This window comes from Cupressus sempervirens, unplaced genomic scaffold, assembly GCF_028749045.1.
Source record: "Cupressus sempervirens isolate cs-2001-9-10 unplaced genomic scaffold, ASM2874904v1 CseChr00c100005_01, whole genome shotgun sequence".
NCBI lineage: Eukaryota > Viridiplantae > Streptophyta > Pinopsida > Cupressales > Cupressaceae > Cupressus > Cupressus sempervirens.
This window is the reverse complement of record NW_028322203.1, coordinates 1,143,413-1,159,449: the sequence shown is the minus strand read 5'-3', so window position 1 is coordinate 1,159,449 and position 16,037 is coordinate 1,143,413. Positions and strand designations below refer to the sequence as shown.

Here is a 16,037-nt window from a genome sequence, read left to right as displayed (position 1 = left end):
ATTGCATGACAAATTAATGTTCTTCCTCTATGCTCGCTATCAGGGCTTAAGTGTTGCAGTAACAATCTGAGAATAGTGCCACTTGCTTCATAATATTCAACAACACACCATGCTTCATTATATGGTTCTATTAGACCTACCTCAACGCGCAACTCTTCACTTGAATTTGTATCCTATGACCATGTGCTCCAAGGCTCACTTTACAATCTGTCTCTACACCCACTGTCAGTGCTTGGCATTGATTGAATATTCTAATAAATGGCCCTTTATTCAATTTAGCTATTGATCATACCCTAGTTCATCTTAGCGTTCCAATGAAATGAACTTCGAGTGTCACATACAAAGCCATAATATATTTTACACATCCCTAGGATAGACCTTAGACCCTTCCTATTGCAGTGTCTACATCTATGTCAAAGAAGCAAGGTCATGTAGGCAGCCCAGACATTGTGCTCATAGTTCCTATCAAAGGATAGACGAATCCTGCCCCAACACTAGCTCTTACATCTCTAATTGGTAATGTAAAACCAGAAGGAGCCCCTTTTAATGAAGTAATATGTGAAAAAGAATATTGTGTCTTTGGAAGTCCAGACAACCCTTGCAGGGTGTATGTTTCAATCTGATTCTCAACCTGCTCTGAATATGCGACTACAGTTGCTCCATATGACTTGGCAATCAAATTAATTTTGTCTTTGATACTAATGTTCAAAGGGTACAAAAATTGCAAAGATCTATTGTGCTTCTCATAGGCCCTCTGAACTAAAACACCAAGCTCTGCTGCTCCTGCTCCACATGTGCATAATGTGTACAAACAATAGCATCAAAAGCACTATATTCTATTACAGCATTTCTCATAGCATTGACCTCAGCCTCTATGTTAGAGGTGAACATGTTGATAGCAACAACAACATTAACTCCATATGATTTGATGTTTTCCAAGTGCTTGGCTAGATTAACACAGCCTGCCTGAACCAATGCTACATTCTCTATTACATAAGCACGATCTTGTGGCTTTCCTCCAGACACGTTTGGTCCTCCACCATGCATTTGAGAGCTCTTATTGTGGCCACTAAAGCAACACATTGAGGCTTCAAACCATTGTATCTGCACTTTATATTCATGAACTTCTCTATACCAATATCAGCACCAAACCCTGCTTCTATCACAACATATCCTTTTGGACCTAGTAGCTTAGCGCAATCTTGTTGGCGAAACAAAAAAAAAAACTTGGTTAAGCAAATTACATGCTTTATCCATGGTCAAATTGGCTATGGGCCCGTCAATCATGTTTTTCTCGGTTGTTCAACATTCTTTATCTATTCCCCAGCATTGGCATTGTGGCCATTGCTTCTTTTCATTTGGCACGAACATTTAGAACAACTTTCATGAAGGTTAATTAACCTCTTAATTTTTAACATTTTTCAAATGGGCAAGGAGGTAGGTTGATAACTATCTTTAAAATATGTGTTTTGGACTCAAACATTAACCTCTTTTTAAAAAAGGTTAATGGTTAATGATTTGGTTCGGAATAGTGTTTTGACCCCCAAACCTTAACCTTTTGAAAGGTTAATTTTGCAAACTTATCTTAACCTTTTCATAAAGAGGTTAATGGTTAATCTTTTAAAGTGAAATACGTGTTTTGACAATTAACCTTAACCTTTTTAGAGGTTAATGGTTAATGATCAACTTGAAAATATGTATTTTGATTCCTTCTATTAACCAGTGAGAATTTTCAACTCGGGAGCCAGATTTTAAAAATTTAAGTGTTGGACGGAGCTGAGAATGAGCCGAAGATATTTGAAGGGCGAAATTTCTCAAAAACTTTGAGAGTAAGTCACCATTTTAATGCTTAAAATGAGGCATATTCTAAGAATAACCATAGCTCAAAAAAAAGGAGGAAATGAGACAATTTTGATATCCGGACAACAAGCATATAATGTAAAATCCCATAGAATGACCAGTTCATAGTAACCAACAACATAAAAACAAAAAGAAAAAACCAGAGTCATGACTAGCTACCCTCCAATAATTAATTTCAATAGTTACCCTCCACTAATTAATTTCAATAGTTTAGATAAAGAACGCAGCGTTTCGCTAGAAAATATATATGTTAATCTTTCAAGATTCCCAAAGACTTATTATTTAATCAATATTAGTTTGTTATTTCAATTGATTATAGTTTTCTAAACTCATAATCAAGCGAGGAATTCGTTGAGGAAGGCAGTCACAATATGAACGACTTCATGACGGAGTCTTGTCCCACACAATATGTTGTTAGTGAGAAACAAATTTTAATAAAAAGACGTAGTAGCTGGCACAACCGTGGTTAAACATAATATGAAGCCCGTCGGATGCAATCAATTTTTAAATTGCAAAGACTTTTGTCGGCCAGTTGTAGGAAGATGCTCTTTGTACAGACCACAGAGAAAATAATCTCTAAAAGCCTGTCCATCTCCTCTGACCATTTCAGTTATATCTTGTCCAATTTTGTCACTCGCATTCCTCTTTCAAAAATTAGAGCAAGAGGAAAATGGGCAACAGCTCCTGCTCATGCTGCTCGTCCTCTGCTCCCGGGCAACATTATCAAGATGTTATCGAGAATCTGATCAAAGTAGAAGATCCGATTCTCTTAAATGTCTTTGACAAGGGAAGCACTAATTCAATTGCCTCTCTTTCCAAGACGAATCGAGTGGCTGATTCCATTACTTCTGCTGGTACTCTGTTGAAGAATATAATGCAGAGATCTAATGGGCATAAGGTATTTAACCAATTTTCCTTTTTGGGGAAAAAGATTTCGATGCATGCAGTCCATTTCCTCATCGTTAAACTTTTTGATCCGATGCATGCTAGGAATGAAGTATTGACTTTTTATCGATTTTTGTGACTGCAGGACAACATTGTACCAATTCTGAACCGGGAAACTCGGAAATTAATAATTGATGTCTCAAAGCAAGCAGCGCAGATTCAGTGGGTGGGGATAGCGCTTTCAGTTCTAAGTTCTGTGTTGGAAAGAATAGAGCAAGTTTCTTCCAACAGAGAGCAATGTATTCAACTTCTTAAATAGATGTGTAACCTTGCAAAACACATCAAGAAGTTGGATCATCATTTGGATGATAGAGAGAAGCTGAATAGGGTCATCCAGTTCATTGTAGAAGCCTCCCTCCTCTGCATATCTCAAATGCAATCTCATCCTCTTTCCAAGTAAAATCAATTTCATGCATTTCTAATTTTCCTTTCTCATGTGATGTTTGTATTTGGACTCTTCTATGACAATAAATCTTTATTTACTTTTGACCGGTAAGTAGGTTTTTCGCTGCTCCGGTTGCGGCTGATGATTTGTGGAGTTTACAAGCACAGATTGGGCATGAGTACTCGGAGCTCTCACTGGGAGCGATAATGACTGTGCTGGAAAAGACTGAAGAAGTTTTGAGTAGAATTCCAGAGACATTGCCTCCCTCCCAGGGAAGATCTCATAAAGCAGGTACTCATTTCTCTCTTATTTGGGTTTTTGTGGTTATGCTCAATTAATCTAAATAAGAAACAAAATTTATAATAAGAAAATAATCTTTTGGCGAACCTAAACCTTCAAATTGATTCAATTGACTTGTTCTAGAAATTCTTTTGTTTATGGAAAATGTTCCACTGGTGATCTGACGAGTGAAGAACTAATCTTTGAAGTATTATCTATTTGTATTTTTTCGTTTTTCCAAAATTAAGTTATGCAGATGTGTAAGTAGTTTGTTTCTTAATTTAAGCATAACTCCTAATCAATTAATATTGGGTTTATAGTTGGAATTGAAGAAGCGAGAAATTATGTTACTGAGCTCCTAGATATGAAAGGTAAATCAGTTAAAGTGGTGGTTATTTATGGCCAAGGTGGAATGGGAAAGACTACTTTAGCCAGTACAGTTTTCAGCAATCTTGATCTTACAAACTACAAACATTGTTGAGTTGATATGCAACAGAATAGTTCAGAGGCTGATCTCAAAACTCTACAACAACAAATTTTAGAAGACCTTTATGACCGTAAACTTAACTTGAGGAACTTGAATGAAGGTCAGGAGTAATTGTCCACATGTTTTACAGAGCGCTCTTCTGAGCCTGTCTTCATTTTTATTGACAATGCATTGAAGCAAACTGATCTGGAAAGACCCCTACCTATTCGTGACCTTGCGTCACTTCCAGCACAGAGTAGGATAGAGTGGATCAAAGACAAACACAAAGACATTAAGTTGTGCTACAGCACTTCATACTCATTAACATATCTGAAATCTATTACAAATCCATAGAATGCTACAGCATTCCATCCACTCATGATCCACCATGAGAAACCCAAAATGGGCTCTACTGATCCACCATGATCAGATAAACATCTGATACTAAAATCCTTACATAATGCCTCTATTTATAGAGGTCTGAGAACTCTCTAGAATATCAAACACATGTATTGCATGACATATAATATTAATCTATATCAATTAATATATGCAACTACTTGTAGTTGAAGACTGATTCTGAAATGAACTTGGGCGGCTGTATGCTGCTGTTTGTCTGCTTTTAATGTGGACGGTGCTGGTTTGGGCTGCCGACAATAGTTGTCGGATAGAAATTAATTCTTCCAACAAGGTCAGGAATAATTGTCCACATGTTTTACAGAGCGCTCTTCTGAGCCTGTCTTCATTTTTATTGACAATGCATTGAAGCAAACTGATCTGGAAAGACTCCTGCCTATTCGTGACCTTGCGTCACTTCCAGCACAGAGCAGGACTCTTCTTACCACAAGGAATCTGAATGAGACTCGTATACTTTTACAGCAAGGAGTTGAACGATGTCCTTATCTGATATCTTGTCTTCCACAAGAAAAGGCACAAGAACTCTTGTGTGAGTTGGCTTTAGATAGTGCCCACACAAGTTTTGATCCCACAATAGATATTAGTGGCCTCCTCAAAATATGCCAGGGAATTCCACTGGTATTGACAATGGCAGGGCCGAGATTACGTGAGCATGCAAAAAGTGTTAAAGCTTGTAAGGATGTAGTAAAAAATCTCAAGGCAGAGCTGCTAGAGGGAGAGGAGGATGAGTTGAGTGAGCGTATGGTGGATTTTGTATTTAGCCGATTGAAAGCCTCGTGTAAAGAGGGATTTCTTGACATTGTATTCTTCTTTTGTAACCGGTGCCTGCCACTGGTGGTCTCTAGTGTTGGAGCGGCTGAATTTGAAGAGCTTGAAAGAGCTACTCTTGTTAACAGGACAGATGAAGGGAGGGTGAATGTTCACGATATTGTGAAAGCGCGAGGAAAAAAGCTACAGCCAACAGATGGGGAGAAAATCACTGATTTAGAATCTCTCATTTATGTTCTGCAAGATGAAGAAGTAAGTGCATTTTGTTTTAGTCATCACCAGATTTCTAGATTTTGTCTCTCTCTCTCTCTCTACATTTTCGGATGTAAAAATTAGTTTTCTATTATTTGAATTCACAAACATTTTAATTTGCAGAGGATAAAGAAAACGAAGGGAATTTATCTTCAAGGGGATGTAGAATCGGAGATGGAAGCATTACATCTGGAAGCATTCGAGATAGAAGCAGATAATCTCAACAAGATGGGATCCTTAAGAGTTTTGAGCTTGATCGAATTCACAAGAATAGTAAATGGAAAATGCAAAGGAACATTTGGAAATCTAAGGTTTCTCGAGCTCAACATTGATAATTATTCATTGATGGATGTCAGTAAACATCCGAAATTAGCAGCATTCCTTTTGCTCGCTGGCGACAAATTTTGTGAGGCAAACTCTACAGTCCTTGCCTAATTCTCTATTTTCCTTTTTCGAAAATGAAAAATTCCTTTAGTTTATTTATATAAATTAAATTGATATGTCGAAAATGTGTAATTGTTTTGCAGATGCCGGACGTCATCCCACCTTTGTTGAAATATATCTACATATTTCAAGCTGAATCTGTTAATCTCACAACTGCTTTTCCCCAAATTCAATCTTTGTCTTCTCTAATATTGAATTGCTGTGGTGGGTTCGATAGCCCGACTGAAACCATTAGCAATCTACTTGCTTTGGAAGAGTTGGATCTTGGCTCTTGTTCTAGCTTGGTGAGGCTTCCAGACACTGTGGGTAATTTACCCTTTTTAAAGAAGTTGGATTTAAGTGGTTATTCCAGCTTGACAAGCCTTCCTGACAGTGTGTAACTTATCTTCTTTAAGGAAATTAAACTTATACTCTTGTTCCAGCTTGTTGAACATTTCAGATAGTGTGAGTAATTTATCTTCTTTAAATAAATTGAATATAAATTATTATCTTAGCTTGGTGAGCCTTCCAAACAGTGTAGGTAACTTATTTTCTTTGAAAGTGTTGGTCTTGTTTGATTATTCCAGTTTAGTGAGCCTCCCAGACAATATGGGTAATTTATCGTCTTTAAAGGAGTTGAATTTAAGGGAGCGTTCAAGTTTACTGAGTATTCCACATGCTGTGGATAATTTATCCTTTTTGAAAGAGTTAGATTTAAGTGGTTGTTCCAGCTTGGCAAGCCTTCCAGACAGAGTTGAATTTAGGCTCTTGTTCTAGTTTGGCTAGACTTCCAGACAGTGTAGGTAACTTATCTTTCCCAGCTTGCAATGCCTTCCTAGTAGTGTCGGTAATTTATCTTCTTTAAAGGAGTTAGAGGTTAGGAAGTGTTCAAATTTGCTGAGCATTCCAGACACTGTGGATAATTTATCTTTATTGGAGTTAGATTTAAGCGATTGTTTCAGCTTGGTGACTCTTCCAGATAGTGTGGGTAATTTATCTTCTTTAGAGGAGTTGAATTTAAAGTCTTGTTTTGGCTCAGTGAACCTTCCAGCCAGTGTGGGTGATTTATCTATTTTAAAGGAGTTGAATTTAAAGTGTTGTTCCAATTTGGAGAGTCTTCCAGACAGTGTGGGTAATTTATCTTCTTTAGAGATATTGAATTTAAAGTGTTGTTCCAGTTTGGTGAGCCTTCCAGACACTGTGGGTAATTTATCTTCTTTAAAGAATTTAGATTTAAGATATTGTTCTAGCTTAATGAGCCTTCCACACAGATGTGGTGATTTACATAGTTTGATATATCTATATTTAGTTGGATGTGCACAACTATCTTTGTTGCCAGAAAGTATTGAAAGCCTAGCTTCTCTCGAGCATTTGGAGATGCAAGACTGTGAGAAGCTCATGAACCTACCCCAAAATTTTGGTCAGCTAAAGAGTTTAAAATATGTGAGCATACATGGATGCAGTGCATTACAGAGCCTCTCTGGTGATTTCACTAGTTGCTGTGAAGGCTTCAGAGTGTTGTCAATTGGAGGAAGATACAATGGAGAAGTTAGCCAAGATGAAGGGACTGATGATGGTGGACATGCACAAGAGCCCTATGTTGAAAAAGCGGTGGGAACAAGCGAAGTGGCAATACTCCTTAGCGGTAGTGGAGTAAGGACCAAGACTGGTAATTTCGTTGTTATATATTCCCTTGTGCTCGAATTCGAACTAAGAAATTTATTTCTCTGTTTATCATTTCTCATCGTTGCTTTTAATTTGAGTTTCTTCGTTGCATTGCAGAGTTATTTGTACCCATGCGCGGATGTGATGAGTAGAGTATTTTTTTCACAGCGAGTCAAAATTGGTGCATATTGATGAGAATGGGCAGCTCGGGGAATCGCCCAGTCCGGCAGGTCGGGGAAAAATGTGGATGTTGTTAAAGGAGAGGGATGTGAGATATTCAGCTTCAGCAAATAGCAGATGTTGGGAAGCGGTGAAGAAGAAGTGGATGGAGGTGGTTGCTTGGGAGGGTGGGCAGATGATATTTGTGGACGTGGGAGGGTCGTGGGAGGAAAGAGAGAGGCGTGTGAGGGAAGCTCTCCCACATCTGCCCAGCGGCAGTGTTGCTTGGATGGCTCCTGACAACAGGGCGAGGCTATCCTTCGCCTATTCCGTGTGGAGAGATTACAGCAGAGCTTTCAGAGATGACCGTTATGGTCTTGGAAATTTTATTGTGATCACGTCAGCCCATGTGAATAAACAGGGAAGGAGGCGGCTTCAGCATCAATGTCATTTCCACGATTACATTTTCCCCGACATCAAACTTGCAGAATCCGAGTACGAAAACATTTCTGAGCAATTAGGCTGAGGTCCTATGGGCACCCGCTTGCTTAAAAATAGAGTGGGTGCTGCTGAGCTTTTTTAAGAACATTTAAAGGGGAGTGGTCCTATGGGCATTACATATAAATCTGCTTAAAAAAATTAGCTCTTAAATTGAAGGAAATATTAAAAATATAAATTGTTGTTTTTAGAATTTTTGGTAAGATGATTTCAATTTGGAGGGAAAATGAAGGGTAGGTTCTTGCCAAGTGGCAGAGTTCTTCCCTAAACAGTAGGGGCTATTTCCAGCCGCCTTTTTTGTGTCCGCTCAACTAAAAAGTAGGAGCTCCTAGTTAATAGGAAAAGATTCCAAATGAAGCTTTAGCTCCACAAAAATATTATCATGGGACCTCCAGCTCCTTAAATATAGAGCCCAAGTCCCCCCATGGGACACCAGATTACTCACCCCTAACAAAGCATTAAATCTCTTGCGTGACTATTAGTAGTGTACTAGAATCCAATACAATACCTCATTTTGAAGCAAATTCAAAATAGACACATGTGCCAGACTAAATTAGAGGATCCATCTTTTCTTAGATCAAAAGTTAAAGGTATAGTTTTCCAAATAGTATTCACTCCATTTATATTACATCTCTATTTAATAGTGTTTTTGTCAGAATTTATTAAAATTAGATCTTTCTTTGATACTATGATATTTAATTAGATTCACATGTTCGTCTAAAATGATTTTGTAGTATAAATGTCTCTAGCATATTGAAAAGCATCTCAAAGTTTGAACAATGAGACGACTCTTTGGCAGTTCCCTAAATCTTCACTACACATTATTTATGAATTGTTAAAAATAAAGGAAAAGAAAATTTGTTTATAGATTGGTGTTTCTTGATTTTAAAATTGGTTTTTGAATATTTTAATAGTAACATTGATATCGGAATTGAGATAATGTATTTAATTCAGAACAAGTATATTAATAGCTGAATTCTTTCACTTTTACATTTACCTTCCATACTTTTTAGTTTGTTTCTACTTTATAAGTGAGATATTAAAACTATTTTTCAAACAAGCACATTAATGGTTAGATTTTTCCTAATAGATTTTCCTTTCTTGTTATGATCAATTGCATTTCACTTTTAAATTTACCATGTGTTTCTATTTTATGAATGCGATATTAAAAATATTGTTTAGTTCTTACCTATAAATAAATTGATCATAAATATATTTTTACCATTGCAAAGTGTAGATAGTAAAGATGATCATATTAATTGTATATGAAAAATAGACACAAACTATTTGTGCATGTATGCAATGCTATTCCTTCTGTTGGTATTTTTCTTTGCTGCGTCATTTTGCAATGTCTTCCATTACTTGAGATATGGTAATGATGATTGCTCCAAACATGAATGTCTAAACACGAATGCCATTTGTTGTGGCTAAGCACTTCAGATTTATTTTTAAAATAGCCTTGTATAGAAGGTGGTTAAATGCTAGTGACTTCACATGTGCCTTTCCTATTACTAGTGGGATGCACTTTGGTTATTTAAGATTGTGCTCATTTGTGCAATTTAGAATGTTTACACCTCTAAAGAAAATGAGAAAAATTACATTGATGGATATGATAAATAACCAGATGTACCAGTACTATGAGCATTTCTGAATTTAGAATAGTATGCATAGACAAAGCCTATCCTACATTGGTAAATTTTTAGGTATTATTTGTTTACAAATATTTATGTTTGGCAATCAACAACTTTCACCATGTAATCAGTTTGTAGTAAAATTAGGGTTTTATGGGATCTAAATTTTTAAAATATGTAAAATCATTTGTTTGCATATATTGCACTTTGATTTGATTATTAGAAATCAGGAAAACTCTTGGTAGAAACATTAGAATTAGAATTGTATTTGATTATTATTGATCTTTATTTTTTTTTGTGATTTGATCTTTGGATTTTTTTGAAGTTTTTTCGTATAATCATACAGTACAGAAGTGATTTGATATTGTAATTTCAGATTCTTCATTGGGAAATTTAAAGTTCCAGTTCACTAGAATATGACTGCATTTTATGACCCTATACCACTATTTCATGTTTAGTTCAATGCACTCTTGTTTTGGAAACCTTATTATTTTCATCCACAATAGAAGAATTTGCCGAGTAATTACATTTAGATCGAGAACAATTGGATTCCTCAACTACGATATTTAAGACTATAATTGATATACAATCTAGATGAATTATTTAATGTTAATACTACTTATTCTAGTTAATTTTTTGAACTTGTGTCAAAAAAGTATGCTTTGCTAATGAAAAAAAAGTTAAAAACTCTTTTTCTTTGAGAAACAATACATATGATGTTCAAAAATTGAAGTTATCAAAATTACAAAAATAAAATCATGTAAGGGATAACAAAAACAATAGTTGGCTACCCCAAAATGAGTAGTAGAAAGAAGATAGTGGAGAACACACTTGTACAAAATATGCTGCATTTGAAAGGAACTTTGTTTATTGAAGTTTGAAGTACTACATTAGCATTAATAGCTTTAATCAATCTTCATTCCTACTCTATTCCCTTTGCCAACCTAGAATTCCTCCTTTGGACATGATTATATTAGACTATCAAGATTCAAACCACCCATATTCCTAGCAAGTCTCTCAATACTTTTAAAAGTTGTACTATTTATTAGGAAAGTGGTAGTATAAATTATAACTTACATTTGATACTATTTTTTATTCCTTAGATACTAAAGAATGGACATTGGAATTGGATTGCAACATCAGACACTATAATTTGGAGGTTTTTGTTACTACTTATCTCATGTCCCATCTGATGATCTCTCATTAGTTAAAGTTAGTTAGTTCCAACCTGGCAATAATAACACCAAGTGTAATGGAAACATACCTACAACAAAGTTACAACAGCTCTAGATTCTTCCCCATTGCACTTTGTGTCATTCTAAGAACTGATATCATCAAAAGGAAACAACATTTATTACATGCCCAACTCCCACTATAAACTCCACCATTCCATGCTATCATATTTCTAATTTCCTTTCTTTGTTTTTCTTTATTAATCACCTGTAGTGCTTCCACCAAATAACTTAAAAGATATAGATATTATGAATGCAAAATGTGGAAGCATATCCAACCACGTTATTTTGAGGTTTACATCTACCCAATATTGAAGCACACCTAGCCACATGAATTATTTTAAGCTTTCCACCTGTTTATGATTTTAGGCACGTGGACTCTTGATATTTTTTTCAATTTTGTTAAACTTAAAACAAAAAAAACTACCAACAAAACTAGCCATAGACAATCATAAAACAAAAATAAATACATAAAATTATGTTTTAATAGAATTATTTTAGGAGACCTTAGGTTAAATGATTTGATCACAATTTTCAAAATATTGATTAATTGTAAAGAAGCATATGAAAACTATAGTCTCCCTATAAATAGACAAAACTAATAAAACTATTTAATTGTGTAAACATTTCTATTAACAATTATATATATATATATATATATATATATATATATATATATATATATATATATATATATATATATATATAATATTTATTTTGTTAAAACTTAAAATATTTATATGGTATAAATAGGTATTTTTATTTAAAATATTTAAAAGATGTTATTATATAATATATATCATATAATAGTAATATATTATATTATAAATAAGTTACAATATTACTTGTCATAGGTAATATGGTAATTTTATCTAAAGCGAGTATTTATATTAAATTATTTATTTATTTTATATGTGATTGGCTGAGCTTTTTTTATTGTTATAGGACTCCTTTTTTACAAACTCGCACTAAATTTCCATTAGAAAGTGCTACTAATATAGTTTAGAAAGTATATATAAGTACACTTCTTTGTTAGGAATATCATTTGTCCATTTATAATTATAGAAATTATCTATCTATAATTATAGAATATGATTTAGGTTTTACATACCTAATAATAAGTATTATTAATTTCTAAGGGATCAATCAGTGACAAAAGAGGATGCAACTAAATAAACAAAGGTGCCTTGTTGCAATTGGACTACTCTTCTTTATTAAGAATATCATTTATCAAACTATGTAACATAATGTTTATTTGATTTAAGACAAGAACTACTAAGAACTACTATTTAACTCTTTTCATGGGTATGACAATTATCAACCAAGAAGGACTCATATGAAAAATGTGGAATTAATTAAGTTGACATGTTAATTCCTTATAGAATTCAATAATCTACTAGCCTAATTTGTGCACTACTTGTACGTGTTAGATAGCCTCAATTATAAGATTCATAGAATTCAACCAATGTTGTCAAAGATGGAATAATGAAATATATTTGTGAAAAATAGATAGGCTAAGATTCTACCATATAGTTGGTAGTTGAATTTAATATTTACATATTTCCCTTGTTATTGTTGAAGATTCTAGCTATTTCCACTTTTCCAATATTATACTTAGACGCGCCCATCTACAATTAACTGAAATATGAATGAAAGGGATACTTCCATTCTCTCTTGATTAGTATATTTTGATCTATTCTAATATTTCCTTCCCTAAGAATATGAGGATTTGAAACACCGAATGTTCTTAGTGAAAATTAGAAGAGAAGCCTAATCAACCCCAAAAAAAATCATTTATCAAGATTTTTATTCCTTTTTGTAGCACTGCAGACAAGTTAAATCCGACAGAAAATCTATCTTGTACGGTACCCAAAAAAATATGTTAGTTATCATTTCCAAGAAACTCCTAATGATAATCCCTGTGGCAAAAATCTCAGAAAGCTTCCATAGGTCTGGCAGGGGTTATGCTCGATTTCCCACAATGCGCAATGATATAATGTGAAATGATTGAAGATTTTCTTATTATTAGTTCCTACCATGGCAGTTACTATTGCAGATAGACCAATTACCATTCTGCTTTCTTAACAAATCTATTTTATACTATGTTCAATCAATCAAATATGTTCAATCAATCAAATTTGCTCATTAGTTAATGCTAACAGTTGTTAAAAATATTTTTCAACAATTTCATTGGCTGATGGTAGATTGACAGAGAAAAAATACAACCTACGAGGCTAGAGAAGGCACATACAATGAGATTAGAGGAGGTGGATAAAACAATCTGACAATCCTTGTAGGTATAGATCATTTAATTTTAGAAAGTGTCGTCTCCTGGGAATTGTTGTACCTGTAGGTCCGACAAAACACTTGGCATCTACAGAACATTTTCCCTTGGATTGCCTTGGAAGATTTTACGGCATGATTTCTTTGTTGGCGATTGCATTTTTAATCAATGCTCTAGCAAGGAAAAAGCTCAAAGGAAAGTAGCATTTTGTAGTGTGGCTTAATGTTAAATTGGCAGATTGCATGGCTCTATTAATACCAGATCTTTTTATTCAATCTACAAGTCTATCAACATCTCAAATCAAAACTAATGTGAACCAGAGATGACCATGCTTAGTCAAATGTATACTATCTTAAATGTATCCATTTCTTTGAAGATAGATGGGTGTGCGGAGCTGAGCTAATTAGTGGTCAAATTCAGCTGATAATTTGCAGGTATGGGCATGGCCTCCGTATATGTTTTTCCTACCTTGATTTTATCTTTACAAAATTGAGTAAAATGCACAGTTTTATCTTGGATTTCAAGACGATTTTGCAAAAGGCTCAAAAATTATATATGTTTATTAAGGAGCCAATTTGAGCTATGGCATTGAAAAATTCCCAATTCTTTAGAAGCAGTCTATTGTTTTCATGGGAAATTGATTATTTAGGGTATGCATTTTTATCTAGCTTTAATTTGTGTAAGAGGATCATTTATTGAATGAATCCCTAATGAAGATGGCATAGGTATGAAAAGAGAATAGTGTTCTAGACGTTGGTACATCAAAATGATTAGAATAGCCTTGGCCTTACTTTTTACATACTTGAAAAACATAATATATCTAATAGTGATTCAAAATAGACTGACCAAAAAAAGAGTTTGGGCACAATGTCCTGACCCAATTTTCTTAGCAAAATTTCTAAGAAGCGCTTTCATCTCTGACTGCATTTGTCAGTAATGCAGTCTAGTTGAGTTAGGTCAACATTTCACAATGCTTAGATGATCCTAGATTACATCATCCATTTAAATTATCACTTATTCATAATCCTATATTACTTGATTCATTATTCATTTAAATTATCACTTATTCATAATCCTAGATTACCTGATTCATTGAGGAACCCTAGATCTATTAGGATTTTGATACTTACGTAGGGAAATGGCTTTCTATACTTTGTATTCATGACAGACCATCGTTACTCTCAAAATGGATCTCAGTTGGAATGGTAGGGTATGAGGAAAGAGTGCAAAAAATAATAATTTGTTTTTCCATCTGAACCATAGTGGGAAGTAGAGAAACACAAATTCTTGACTCAACCATGGTATTGAGCGAAAACTTAATGCATCACTTTCATTGAGATTTGTATCCAACAATATATTTCATAAATTTTATGTATATGAAAACTTTAAGAGGCATGTGCCTATGGAACATCAAACATCTATTGCAATGAAGCTTGCTTGTCACACCTTCTCAGGTTTGTGGTGAGCAGATGTTGTCAGATGGTAAATGCAGGTACATTTTGATGATTTTATTTGATTCTCTATGTAAAGAATATAGATGGTTTGACATCAAAATTCAACAATATTTTTTTTCAAATTTTAAATCTAGAATAATGATCTTTATCGAAAGACATAAAGTGTATAGCCCTTGTGAATCATGTTATTTCCACTTTTCTTTTGCTAGGTCATGCTCAGGTACAAAGAATGCTAGTTAGTTAAGGCCATACAACTTCTCTTTAGTTAGTAGAACCCCAAATAAATGGAATGTTGAAAGAGTTGGCTATCATTATTCGAGTACAAGGTTGGAGACAGATGTTTGCAGGTCTGAGCATCAACTACTTTAATGAAGGTAATATTACTTTTCGTATTGATATTAGCAATTAGCAATTTACTATATGCAACTGCAATAGTGTTTTAGCACTTTTCTTATATTTGTATAATGCATGTTACATTACTGATCAAGCATTCATATTTTGACCGCGGGACATCATTTACCTAAATGACACCACTCTAGATTTGAACGTCTCAGGTAAATGTACAAACATTATATGACATATATTACAATTTGACTCTACACTATTAATTCAAAAAATTATTTCATGTTCCTAATTGTTGATTCTATAGAATGAGTGAAGTGCAAGTATTGATTTTTTGATTCTATAGAATGAGTGAAGTGCAAATATTGATTTTTTCCATTATAAGTTCTTGTAGTTGGATAAAACTATCCTCATTAAATGTAGAAAAGACTTATCATAATTTTTTCCCATTTGTACTTGTTTTGGTAGTTGTGTAAAAGTCTTTCAGAAATCAATTACAATTTAACTTTGATTTTAGGACTATGTTTTTATTGTTATATGTACCTCTTTAGACATTTAGGTTTTAACAAAATTATAAATCATTAAAGTCTGATCCAACCTATCAATAAAATTTTAGTTTCTAAAGGGAAATGAGAGCACCCAAAAAAGTCATCTGAGATCAATATGCACATCCTGTATACAATAGTTCCTTGTACAACTTCTAATATGAAAATTTAAGTGCATACTACTATGTCATAAAAGCGAAAATAGACATAGTTGATTTCCCACAATTAAAACTTAAAGGAAAGTGATTGCAATTTACCAACTTAAATAAATTTCAGCAGCATTATGACATACAGATTATTATTCTACAATCATAAAACTAGAAGAATGAGATAGAATAGAGAACACAGATATGCGCGGGGAAAACCTTTCTAGGTAAAAAACCCCACCCTCCAAACCATCAAGCTAATGTATTATTCAGCAACAAGTTACGA

General features: G+C 34.0%; 1 protein-coding gene and 2 pseudogenes across 3 annotated transcripts; 2 read left to right on the top strand and 1 right to left on the bottom strand.

The window, feature by feature from the left end:
• Positions 1-367: 367 nt before the first annotated feature.
• LOC149527916 (formate--tetrahydrofolate ligase pseudogene) lies at positions 368-2,465 on the bottom strand (annotated as a pseudogene).
• LOC149527914 (uncharacterized) lies at positions 2,334-15,024 on the top strand. 2 transcript variants are annotated; one of them, XM_089812020.1, is made up of 4 exons: positions 2,334-2,758; positions 2,891-3,201; positions 3,306-3,481; positions 14,928-15,024. In XM_089812020.1, exons 2-4 carry the CDS (start codon positions 3,065-3,067, stop codon positions 14,960-14,962), a joined length of 348 nt encoding a protein of 115 aa, XP_089668146.1. In that variant the 5' UTR covers positions 2,334-2,758; positions 2,891-3,064; the 3' UTR covers positions 14,963-15,024. The 2 variants fall into 2 exon arrangements, with proteins under 2 accessions (XP_089668146.1, XP_089668145.1); XM_089812019.1 differs by lacking the exon at positions 14,928-15,024 and adding an exon at positions 3,790-4,491 and having other exon boundaries at positions 2,339-2,758.
• Positions 4,641-8,310, top strand: LOC149527915 (uncharacterized; annotated as a pseudogene). Its single transcript, XR_016359613.1, has 4 exons — positions 4,641-5,372; positions 5,496-5,783; positions 5,900-7,472; positions 7,580-8,310. The product of XR_016359613.1 is annotated as an uncharacterized LOC149527915 (transcript).
• Positions 15,025-16,037: the final 1,013 nt, after the last annotated feature.